Source organism: Callospermophilus lateralis, chromosome 15 (genome assembly GCF_048772815.1).
Source record: "Callospermophilus lateralis isolate mCalLat2 chromosome 15, mCalLat2.hap1, whole genome shotgun sequence".
NCBI classification, from domain to species: domain Eukaryota; kingdom Metazoa; phylum Chordata; class Mammalia; order Rodentia; family Sciuridae; genus Callospermophilus; species Callospermophilus lateralis.
In genome coordinates, this window is record NC_135319.1 from 93,700,255 (window position 1) to 93,712,483 (window position 12,229).

The 12,229-nt window shown below is 59.0% G+C and overlaps 1 protein-coding gene across 1 annotated transcript in view; it reads left to right on the forward strand.

Moving 5' to 3' along the window:
- The first annotated feature begins 1,714 nt into the window (after positions 1–1,714).
- The window catches only part of Kndc1 (kinase non-catalytic C-lobe domain containing 1), a 44,412-nt gene continuing 33,897 nt past the window's right edge, over positions 1,715–12,229 (forward strand). Inside the window, exons 1-3 of the mRNA XM_077105436.1 lie at positions 1,715–1,813; positions 8,497–8,695; positions 9,352–9,410. Coding sequence (XP_076961551.1) covers positions 1,715–1,813; positions 8,497–8,695; positions 9,352–9,410 — 357 coding nt within the window. The remainder of the gene's footprint in view (positions 1,814–8,496; positions 8,696–9,351; positions 9,411–12,229) is intronic.

A 12,229-nucleotide genomic window follows, 5' to 3' on the forward strand; every position in this document is an offset into this window, starting at 1 on the left:
ACCCTAAACACCCAGGGGGGCAGTGACAAAGTTTGATTCAGGGACACCTGAAGTCCTGACAAAACCCACCTCCACCAGACCAGGCTGTGGTCTTCTCCTTGTGGCCATGCACCCCCAGATCTCCCTGAGGGACACAGGGGGGCAGGGGACATAGAGGCGCCCCACCCACACCCAGGCCTTGACAAATGAGCATGCACCTCCAAACCCAGGTTCCAAAGACGGAAGCCACCCCAGCTGGGACTGGAACAGGTCTGCTGGCTGTGTCTCCTCTCCTCCTGAGGCTGGGGCTAGGGCTAGGGCTGTTGCAGACCCTATGCAGTGCCCAGAGAAAGAGCAGGGCCAGCTGGCCAAGGCCACTCAACCATGAGATGTCTTTTCTCCAACTGTGGTCTCCTGTGCTCCCCAACCCACCCTGACTACTGATCCTAACTCCTAAACAACCCGGGGGAGCAGTGTCAAAGTTTGATTCAGCTGACTTGGTTGGCCCTAGAGCCAGGTCTTGTTTTGTTTTTTGAGATGAGGTCTCATTATGTTGCCCAAACTGACCTCCAATTCTTGGATTTAAGTGACCCTCCTGTCTCGGCCTCCAGAGTAGCTGGAAGTACAGGTGCACCCCAGCATGCCATGCTTAGAATCAGGTTTTGAACAGTGGGACTGCACCCAACTACTTCCAGCCATTTTTCCAGGGTCCTGGGTGACCCTTACACCTGCCAGCAGGGAGGAGCCTGTGGGAACCTGCCCCAGGGACAGAATGTGTCCCTGTCCACACTGCACTCTTAGGCTCTACAGGACCTGTCACAAGGAGTACTGTTAAGAACCTCCTAGCCAAGCTAGGTTCTGGAGTTAGGGCCAGCTGCATGGGGAGCCCAGCCAGTGTCCTCTCTCCTGAAAGCCCTGACCCACAGTCCTGCTCTCTAAGGCATGGGGAGACCCCACCAAGATGGCAGGAGTACTGTGCACCCTTTTGTGGAAAGGTGGGAGGCGGGAGTCCTAGCTCTGGGTAAAGCTTGGGGAGTGGGGAGAGGGGCAGGCGAGGAACTGGGTCTCTGCTATGCTGAGGGGCAAGCATCCTGCCTCTCGGCCCCACCACAGCAAGACTCACCCTGGCGCTCAGGAAAGCCCAGCGCCCTGTCCTCCAGCCACCTGCGCGGCCGCTGAGGAGACTGCTGCAACCTAGCTGGTCCCTAGGGGAGACTGCACAGGAATCAGGCAAAGGTCACCTCTGGGTGTTCTCCTGGTGGGCTAGGCCCCTACACCCTCGGCGTGCAGGGGTGGGCACAGACCCGGCCGCTGCGGATCCAAAGTGGCTCCGCCCCAAACAGTGACAGCGGCGGGCGCGGGCGGCGCGCCGTTCACCCTGGACTCCGACGTCTCTTCGGAGGACGCCTGGGCCCCGCGGAGCCCCCGGGCCAGCGAAGTGACACGGCCCTCGGCCCCGCCCCGGCCCCGCCCCAGGCGTCCCCCGCGCCGCCGCCGGGCGACACTGCGGCAGGCGGCGGGCGCGTTGCCATGGCGGCCAGGCGCGCGTAGCCGGTGGTGCCCAGCGCGGCCCAGCGGGCGCAGAGGCGGCGGCCAGCCTCAGAGGGGACCTCCCGGGAGGGACCCCAGGGGAGCCAGCTGCGGGGCAGGGACCCGCGGGGACGCGAGGGCCAGCGAGGGGCGCCGACGTGGCCGAAGCACCAGCCCGCGGCGCAGGCCGGGCCCAGCACGTAGGATGCAGGCCATGGACCCCGCCGCGAGCTTCTATGAGGAGGAAGGCAAGGACCTGGACTTCTACGACTTTGAGCCGCTCCCCACTCTGCCGGAGGACGAGGTGAGCCCTGGACACTGGGGGACCCCACCGGCCCTGGCGCAGAGGTCAGTGTAGGAAAGGGGAGGGCCGGGCGGTGTCCGCCCCCGCAGACCCCCTGGGGCAGGTGGTGGCCGCTGGGAGTCCCTGTTCTCATATCTCCCAGCGCTGCTGGCATGCCTCACGGGACAGCAGTGGAAGCTGTCACTGCAGAAGTTGGTGCCCAGCTTGGGGTGGGCTTCTTTTAACTGTTGGGTAGACAGTGGGGCACTGCTTACCTTTGCAGTAGGCCAGCTTCACGAGCTGTGGGTGGAGGGTTATTGCAGGGTGAGAGCCGTCCTTCCCTGGGACTGAGCTGTGCTTCCCGCCCTGGACTTGGGAACCTGAGGCAGACTCACCTCCCAGGAGCACTCTGCCTGTGGTCTCCACCCCGAAGGGACAGAGAGGTGGGCCCACCTGGCCCCACAGGCTATGCTGGAGTCCCATGCACGCACTCCATGTTTTGAACAAGTATGAAAGCAGCCCCCAGAGGGTGCAGCCACCCCCGGGGGACGCCCTCTCCTTGCAGAACATGGGGTCTTTGGGAGAGCTTCCAACCTGGACTACTGGCTCTCTGTTGAGGAAAACAGCATTCTGCAGCCACCGGGGACAGTGAGATGCTGAACACCCTCCTGCAGCCCTTGTGGGCAAACTGGCCGACTGATGAGTGGAACTTGGTCCCAACCTTCCTGGAGCAGAGGCCCCATGGCTGCAGTCCCCTGAGCCTGTCCCCTCTGCCAGCCCCACACTTCCCCAGGGAGTGAGCTCCAGAGGAAGAAGGAATCCATTGCTGCTGCCTGGCCACCCAGAGGCCACTTGGACAGCGCAGGGGGTTGGCACTGCCCCCACCCTCGATGTGGCCTGGATTTGGTGCAATTAAAGGCCGCAGAGAGGAGAGGCCAGGAAATAAATAAACCTTTATATATCTCCCTGTCTTTGATGGAAAAGAAAGGGTGTCCTCAGCCACAGCCTTCAGAAACTCCCCCAGAGGACACGCTTCAGTGTACCCCTCAGAAGATTCGCCCTCTAGTCGCCATTGGAAGCAGATCTGAGAATGTGGCTCTGCACACAGCACCTTTGTGCACCAGCTGCTGAGCTTGGAGGGTCTGCTCTGTGCCCAGCACCCCAGACAGCAGCAGGCACCAAACAGGGCAATGCCAGGTCTGAACACAAGCCTTGCACCTCAAGCGTGGTCTGCCCTCCCACTGTGCCCTGCTGCCTTCTGTCGCAGGAATGTACCAGCACCCCCTGGACTGCATCAGCTTCCGTGTGCACGGTGCGTGGGAGGGTCTCCTCTGTGACACTGCCATTTTAGTGGTGTCCAGTGGCAAGTTCAGGTGGGTCTCTCAGCAGGGGAGGGTGCTGCCTTCTCTCCTATTAGCAGGAGTGGGGTGCCCAGGGCCCAGTCTTGAATCGACGGGTGTCCCGTGTCTGAGAGCAGGCATGGGGTGCAGACGTCATGCCTCCTGCACTGCCTGGTTCACATGGAAGAAATGTGCTTTGTACCTGTCAGCCTTCTGCACCTGTCCTACAGGGTGAGGAAGAGGCAGCTGCCACGTCACCTGGAGGGCATTGCTGCAGGAGCCTCCAAAGAGCACAGCTCCCAGGGCAGTGCCAATGAGGACACAACAGACCACATGGGACCAAGGAGGTCAAGAAGTGAACCTTACAGACAGCAGGCCCAGGATGGCTCTTCCCCATCATGACCCAGAGAAAGTCCAAATGGCTGGCAAACTCAAGAGAAAGTTCATTACAGTCAGCGGGAGGCAGAATGTGCCCATCCTGAATACTTTTCCATAGCCACCAGATGGCGATGACCGAGGTGGACAATGGTGTGTGAGGGCAGGACCTACTTGCTGGCTATGCCCCCTTACTGCTGTGGGAGCAGGAGCAGGAACAGCCTGTTGGAAAACAGCAAGACCAGCACCCCACAGCCCAGCAGTATCACCCCCATCTGCATAGCACATGGGCAGACCGTAGTGTGCAAGAAGGTGCTGGGCTGGAAATCACGCAGAGCTCAGTGAGTAGACAGCAAGGCCTGGCTAGGTTCTGGATCCCAGGACACCTGCAGGCATACCGCAGAGGACCTTCCACCCACAGCGCAGACCTTCTGCCCCAGCACTGCACAAAGCCAGCCTCTGGGAGGAGCCATCCCTCCTGGACTCCCATGGATTCCAGCTGCTCTGGACAGGGATGTGGGATCAGAAGCAGAACAGCACCATCAGATCTGGGCAGGACTGTGGCTGCAGGACAAGCAGACACATGCCAGGTGGCTTAGGCCCAGGTCAGGGTGCAGACCAGGCCAGGCAGGGCGTTTCCTACCCCATGCCTCCCCTGAGGGGAGTGTCTCACCCTTGTCAAACCAGGAAAGCACCTTCCAGAACTTCCTGGGGTGGGGCTAGGCTCAGGACCCAAGGTGGCTGGGGCCACAGCCAGGAGCATCTCCCAGTGTGCCTTCCTGGACTCCATATGACCTGCACCCAGACCCATGGACCCAGAGCAGGAGGCAGCCTGAGACCCAGGGAGCGCTGCCTGGAGGGACAGCCTTGGACAGGGGAGGAAGGACTCCCGGGAGGGCGGGCCAGGGCTGGGATCCGGAGGGGGTCAGGCAGCCCACTGGCCTGCCACGTGCCCATGCTCTCGGCAGTGAACTTGGTTTGGAGTTAGAAGCCTCACTGGAACGTACCACACCTCAAAGTCGATTGGTCATGAGAAGTGTATTTGAAACAGGCAGTGACTTCTGGGTGCCCCGCAGTCCAGGCTCAAGGTCTGAGCAGTGGGGGGAGGCCCCTCAATGCGCAGAAGCCTGAGCTGGACCCTCTGCACTGCCAGAGAAGTGCCCCACCCTCTGGACTGGAGATGAGCTGAAGTACCACCTCTGCCCTGGAGAGTAGCCCCTGGGGGTGGGGGTGGGAGGCCCCGTCCAGCTGTCCTCCAATCACCCCCCCCCAGGCATGGAGGTCGGGTTTGGACCCACAAACTGCAGGATGGTGACTGTTCTTTCCTGCCTAGCAGGGAACAAAATCTGGGTGACCTCCTCAACCTACCCACAACCCCTGGGCAGCCCCTTATTGAGGAAGGGTGAGCAGGACCCTCTCACACCCAAGGAGCTGGGCCTGCACCCAGCAGATGAAGCACTAGGTTAGATGGCAGGAGCCAGAGGGGCTGCAGTAGGAACCATGATGCCCCCAGCTGTGTGCACCTTGTGTGTGTGCTGGACAGGGGGTCTATACAGGTGACCTCTTCAGGAGCCCAGGCCAATTGGGCGCATCCGAGCATGTCCCCCCCTTGGAAGCGTCTACTGTGGCCCACTGAGCCTCATGGAACCCACTCTAGGCCCTGCAGCTGGGCTAAGCATATTTCACTTGGAGCCTGGACCTGCCTGGCAACCAGGCTGCGAGCTGCCCCTTCTAGAGGAGAGTGCAGGCATGTGGCTGGCTCTGTTCATGAGTGGCCGTGGGCCTCTGCTGAAGTTTGGGGTGCTATGGATGAAGGCTGAGAGGCAGTGAGCGCTGCCCACCCCTTCCGGTCTCTCATCCTTGCCCCTGGCCCCTTAGTCAAGGCTCATCTTAAGTTCAGCCACTGCAGGCCTCAGAGGGCGGGTGGCTCCAGGGCCCAGCATCCAGGCCTGGGGTCCCTCTGCGCAGGATCAGGGGAGCCCGCAGGGCCTGGGGTACCATGAGAGCTCAAGGGCGGAGATGACCTTGTCCTGTAAGAGGCCTCCATGGATTCACTCAAGTCATGCAGAGAACCCCCAGGGCTTCTGCTTCCCCTCACTTGGACCCTCGCAGCATGCACAGGTGCTGGGAGATGCAGCTGCCCAGCAGTGGCAAGGCTCCTGACTCTCAGGAGCATCTTTCCACGGGGCCTGAGAAGGAGGTGGTGCTGTGGGCCACAAGACGGCCCTGCCTGAAGAGGCTCTCCTCTCTTGGTGGCACAGTCTGTGAGCTGGCGGGCTTGCTGGCCAGTGTGAGCAGCAGGCAGCAGGGTGTCGGCAGCCTTGCCGTGGGACTGGGCCTGGCGCAGACTCATGTCGTGGGCGGGCTTTGTTCCTCAAAGTGGCACAGAACCACGGGGCCTGCATGGGCAGTGCCTCACTTAGTGTGTGCTTGTGTGTGTATGTATACGTGTGTGCTTGTGTGCACGCGTGTGCTTGTGCATGTGCATTCGTGTGCTTGTGTTTGTGATGTGTGTGTGCATATGTGTGTACATGTGTGCTGTGTGTGTGCTTGTGCGTGTGCACTGCACTGTGTACTTGTGTGAGGTGCATTGTGCTTGTGTGTGTGCATATGTGCACATGTGTGCTTGTGCGTGTGCACTGCACTGTGTACTTGTGTGAGGTGCATTGTGCTTGTGTGTGTGCATATGTGCACATGTGTGCTTGTGTGTGGGCACTGCACTGTGCACATGTGTGAGGTGCATTGAGAGGTGTGTGTGTGTGTAGGTCCCATGGCAGGGCTGGGTCCTACACCCAGAGCCCTGGGTGGCACTGGGAGACTCACGTCAGACCTGGATCAGCCAATGTGTTGGCCATCTTCCTGTCGCTGTGATGAAACACTTGATGAAAACAACTCGGAGGAGGAAAGGGGTTTTGGACTCATGGTTCCAGAGGTTCAGTCCATGGCTGACGGGCTCCATGCCTCTGGGCCTGAGGTGAGGCAGAGCATCATGGTGGAAGGGCATGGAGGAGGAAGGCTGCAGCTCATGGCAGTCAGGAAGGACCTGACATCGTCCAAGGCCATGCCCCAGTGACCCACTTCCTCCGCCAACCCCGCCTGCTGAGGTTCCCAGCACCTCCCAGTAGTCCATTCAGATTGTGAATCCACCAAGGGGTTCGCCCACTGAGGAAGTCAGGCCTTCAAGGGTCACCACCTCTGAACTCTGTTGCATGGGGACTAAGCCTGCAACACAGGGGCCTTTGGGGACATTCTAGATTCACACCAGAACAGCCAGGAGCAGCAGTCAGCATCTGCACACAGAATGAGTTGGAAGGTCTGGGGAAGGGCCACTACAAGCCCCTCCCTGGACTCCAGAGGGAAATGGACGGGCCGACATGCAGAGACGCACAGCAGGGCAGACCCAGGCCCCACTGTGGAGCCCTTGGTCCCCTCACCTCTGGTTATGGGGATCCTGTGCCAGCCACCTGGACACAGGCACACCTTTTAGGACCTGAGCCCCTGGCCACAATCGAAGAACAGCCTATGTCCTGGTGGAGCTGCGGCCAAGGCTGAAGCTCTGTCTCCTCCCCCATCTGCGTCCCTCCAAGAGTGCCCACACCTTTGCTGGACCAGCACCACAGCCCGGCTCCCTCAGAACCTCCCACCACCTCCTGCAGGTGGGGCAGTGCACCAACACGAACACAGGGGGTGGCCGGTGAGGAGCAGTGACCAGGACAGAGCCTTGGAGTCCAGGTGTCTGGTGGGTGGGTGTGAGTCAGTGTGTGTGGTGTGGCTGGCATAGTATTTATTGTGTGACTGTATGACAGAGGGTGGAGACATGTATGTGTAGCTGTGTATACGTAAGCATGTGTGATATGTGTGGACATATGTGGTCATATGTTACTGCATGTGTGGATGAGTGTGTTTCTGTGCATGTGCGTGCATGCATGTGCATAGGTGGTAGGTGGGGACATGTGGGCTCATGTGTGCAAGAGTGCGTTTGGCAGCTGCGTGCCTGTGTGAGGGTGGTGTTGGTACTGGCCATCGTGTCCCGGGGAGCCTACGCAGGATCTGCAGTAGCTCAGCGTGGGGAGGCTGAGCAGGGTCCTCTGTACTGCGTCTTCTGTGTGAACTGCCCACAGCTAGTGTCTGGACGCATGTTCCCGTCTTGCAGGTGTGGCTGGATGTCACGTGACCATATTGCAGTCTTGCTATCTCGTCCACTGGGCGGCTCCCTGGGCACTGGAGCATGGCCTGTAGGCATCAACTGCCTCCACGGTCCCGTGGCTCAGCCTGTGCACAGTTCAGTGTGCTGGCCAAGCTGTGAGGCTGCCAAGCCAGGCTATCCCTGAGCAGGTGGCCGGCTGGGCACAAGCTCACAGGCTCTAACCAGCCTCCCCCAGCCTCGTTCCAGCGCTGCATAAGCAGACACCGGCTTCAGGCCACGTGCTGGGGTTCGCCAAATGATCACAGTTTCGACTGCCAGAGAACAGTGGGATGAGTCTTTTTAAAAAAAAGACCAGGCCAAGAGGGGAGTGTGGTTCAGTGGTGAGGGCTTGGGTGGGACAAGGAAGCACAAGCCCCTAGGTTCCAGCACCACAAATAAATAAACAGGTGAATTCTAAGAGGCTAGAGCGGGGGTGGAGGCTGGGTCTGGGGCTCAGCGGCAGTGCACTTATCTGGCATGTGTGAGGCACTGGGTTCGATTCTCAGCACCACATATAAATATATAAATAAAATAAAGATAAAAAAAAGAGAGAGGCTAGAGCGGGATGTGGGGGCGCTGCTACAGGCTCAGCACTCAGGAGCAGCTGCACCCAGGAGCGCCAGGCCAGCCTGGGAAATCCAGGAGACTCCACCTCGTAAGTCATGGTCATAAATGGAAGGTGCTGTCTGAAACTCCTTTCCGACCATGAAAGACGGCACGAGCCGCCTGCTTCCTGAGCGCCCTGCTCACGTTGGGCGTGTGGCGGGGCAGCCCTCTGTGGCTCACGGAGGCCTTCTCGGCAGGAGAACGTGTCCCTGGCTGACATCCTCTCCCTGCGGGGCAGCGGCCTCAGCGAGCAGGAGGCCTGGGCTGTGTGCCTGGAGTGCAGCCTGTCCATGCGGAGCGTCGCCCACGCGGCCATCTTCCAGACGCTGTGCCTCACGCCCGACACGCTGGCCTTCAACACCAGTGGGAACGTGTGCTTCATGGAGCAGCTCAGCGGTGAGGCCAAGGGCAGGCCGCTGGGTGGGCGCGGCGGGGCAGAGGCACCCTCTCGGGTGGACGGAGCACAGACCCAGAGACCAGGGTCCTTTGCAGCCTGTTGGGATCCTCGGCCCGAGGTACCACAGAGGGTGAAAGGGGCTGCGCGGGGGACTTGGGTGGCTGGGGGGCTCCCGCTGCCCCAGGCTGCCACACATGCCCTCAGAGAGCCCAGCAGGGGCTGTGCCAGTCTGACCCACCCACCATAGCCCCCAAGGGGCCCTGCTCAATGGGAGACCCCAGCGCCTCCTCTCCCTACTGGCCTGTGGGGAGTGGCCACAGGACCCAGGGGACCTGACCATGAGGCTACCTGTCTCAGGTGGGCGGGCTGCCCTGCCCTGCTCCCAGGGAGAGCAGAGCTGCTGGGCAGCTTCCCAGGCGGCTCCTTCAGGAAGAGGGACAGAACCTTGCCTCCTTCCCCTGGTCAAGGTCCTCTTTTTAACCACTGCTTCTCCTAGTGCCTGGGCCCTCCTGCAGTGGGGCGGGGTGGAGGGAGGACACTGCCCGGCACCAGTGGCCTTCCTGACTGCTCGCAGGTCCTGGCTGGGTCTGGTCGGGGTCTGTCCGCCTGCCCCTACACAGCCGACCAGAGCAGCGCCTTTTCTTTTCCTCTCCAGATGACCCCGAGGGTGCCTTTGTCCCCCCAGAGTTCGACCTGACCGGGAACACCTTTGAGGTATGTGCTTCAGGAGGGCAACCCACTGAGCCCCGCTCCTGCTACCTTGGGGTTACCTGGCCACCCTGGCCACTACAGTGGGCTGCAGACTGGGCCTGAGTGCACCTGCTGACCCCAGGGGAGCTGCCTTTGGGCCCCGTCTTGAACCTTGAGGGCAGTGTGTTGGAGGGTGGCCTTGGGCCATTTGTCCTTACGGACTCCATTTCCTGCTGAGAGCATATCAGGTGGCCTCTGAGGACGTCCCTGCAGCCTGGAGACAGGAAAGGGGAGAGGGGGCTGGCAGGGAAGTGGCCGAGTGCCTGGGTCCTCCCTCGCTGTTGCAGCGTGTGTCCTCCAAGGGCTTCTACCCCGTGGCCCAGCAGGTATTCGCTGATGTTTCCCACCAAGAGCTTCAGAGCTTTGTTCTTCACACGTGATCTTTTTTAAAAATATTTTTTAGATGTTGATGGACGTTTATTTTATTCATTTATTTATATATGGTGCGGAGACTCGAACCCAGTGCCTCCCACGTGCTAGGCAAGCGCTGTACCGCTGAGTCACAACCCCAGCCCCTCTTCACACGTAATCTACCTGAGGCTGTTGTTGCTTTTTATTCAACTATGATTAATAAACAAAATCTGTGCATTTCACGGTGTACCAGGCCACGCACTGCCCAAAGTGCACACCACTAAGTGACTAAGTCAGACTAAGCAGTCCGTGCACTCTTTCCCAGTGTGACACAGGGACCCCTCTCCTCCTTCCGCATCCCAGGCAACTTGCCAGTGCAGTTAGTGGACCAGCTCCCTGCCACAGGAGCAGACTCCGTCCTGTGGCGCCCCAGGTCCATCCCTGCCCTAGAACTGGCCTCTAGATCCCCCAGTGCTCAGCAAGCCCTGTGCCTGCAGAGTGGTGCTGCTCCGGCACTTTATCCCAGGTGGACTTTGGACTCCGCTCTGCAAGTCCCAGGAAGCTCTGCTGGCGTGTGGTGGGAGTGGCTTTAAGTTAGATTCCTGGTCTCCTCTGTGAGCATCTGACAGCTTTTTACCTGCTGTGGTCTTTTTAACATCTTAGCAACAGCTAAAGCTTTTACCTGTCATGGGTGTTAGATTTTTATTAGGTTTATTCTCAGAAATTTATTACATTCTGCTTCTGTTCTGAAATGGACGTTGTGTTTTAGTAGCAGTTTCTCCTGCTTGTTGCTAGTCTACAGACGGACAGGTCGCTTTACCATCCTAACCTTAAACCCACCCATCTGCACACTCTTGTGTTGTTTCTGGCAGTGGACAGATTCCCTCAGCTCTTCTCTTCCACTGATCAAATCACCAGCCTAACCAGCAGGGTCACCCCTGGGGGCTGCCTTCCTTGGGGTACTCTGTGCTGTGAGGAAGGGTGTTGAGCCAGGGTCGAGGCACAGTGCGAGTTCGTCCTGTCTGGGGAAGGATCGCCCCGTCCAGCAGTGCGCCCCACCCTCCCCGCAAGACTTCAGCCCTGCTGCACTGATGGCAGTGACCACCTTGAGCCTCTGTGGGGCGCTCCTGTGCTGTCATCCAGATCGGCTCTACCAGCCAGGCACAGTGGTGCTCTCCTGTGATCCCAGAGCCGGGCAGCTGAGGCAGGGGGATTGCAAGTTCAAAGCCAACCTCAGCAATTCATTCAGCATTGCCCTAAGCAACTCAGTGAGATGCCGTCTCTAAATAAAATTCAAAATAGGGCTGGGGATGTGGCTCAGTGGTCGAGTGCCCCTGAGTTCAATCCTCAGTGCAAAAAAAAAAAAAAAAAAAGATTGACTTTACCTATTTACTTTCTGGTGTTAAATTGCCCTTTCCCACCGAGGAAAGGGCAGCTGGCCAGGTGTCCTCTCTCCTACATGCAGTGGAGCTGGACTCGGGAGTGTGCTCTGTGAACCCCCTGCATGCTCCGTGGGTGCTGGTGGTCTTCCCCCTCTGGGCACCGGGATGGTCCCAGGCCTGTCTGTGCAGCCCTGTTGTCCCTGCCTGTCTAAGAATGGGATGATCTGTCCTTGACAGTCCGGCAAAGCTCGCCGTTTCCTGGCAGAAACGTTCATTGTCACAGCCGATTATTAACAGTCTCAGGACTAACCTGGTTTGCGCTCTTCTGAGTGGGCTTTCTGGTCAATTTCAGCAGATGACAGTGGGCTCAGGTCGAAGGGTTGGCTGCAAGTGATGCCCTCCTGTGCCAGGGGTCCTCAGGCTGCCACCTGCACCCAGAGCACAGCCTGCACCTGCACTTCGCCCTCCTGTCGGCCGCACAGCATTGCTTTCTGGTCTGTTCAGGGTCTGCGCTCTCTCTTGGCTGCACACTCTTTTATGTTGATCACTCTGTCTCCCTTTACTTGTTTTGAGTTTGGGGTCTGTTCCTTTTCTAACCTGAGTTGGACCTGCTCACCCATTTTCAGTTCCTCTCCCCAACATCCGTGTTGACAACACAGGCTATGAATTTCCCTCAATGAGTGAGTTTTGCCGCATCCTGTGAGCTTTGCCACATGGCGTTTGCTTCTAAGAACTTTATTTCCACCAAGATTCCTTCTTTAGCCCATGAGTTAGTCAGTCTTGTGAATGGGTTGAGCTTTTCTTACTTTTCATTGAGATATGTATACAGAAAAATGATACCCTGAGCACACAGCCCCATGGATTCTCTCAACTGCATATCCCTGTAAGCAGCATCCACATAGCCAGAGCGGTGTTTCCACACTAGGGACCCGCCATCCCTCAGGGGCTCCAGGCCACACAGAGCTAAGAGCAGCTTCTCTGTGCTGTTCTGCTTCCCAGGGTGGACTCAGCAGGGCTAGCCAGCCGACTCCCGTCATGAGCACGTGGTCA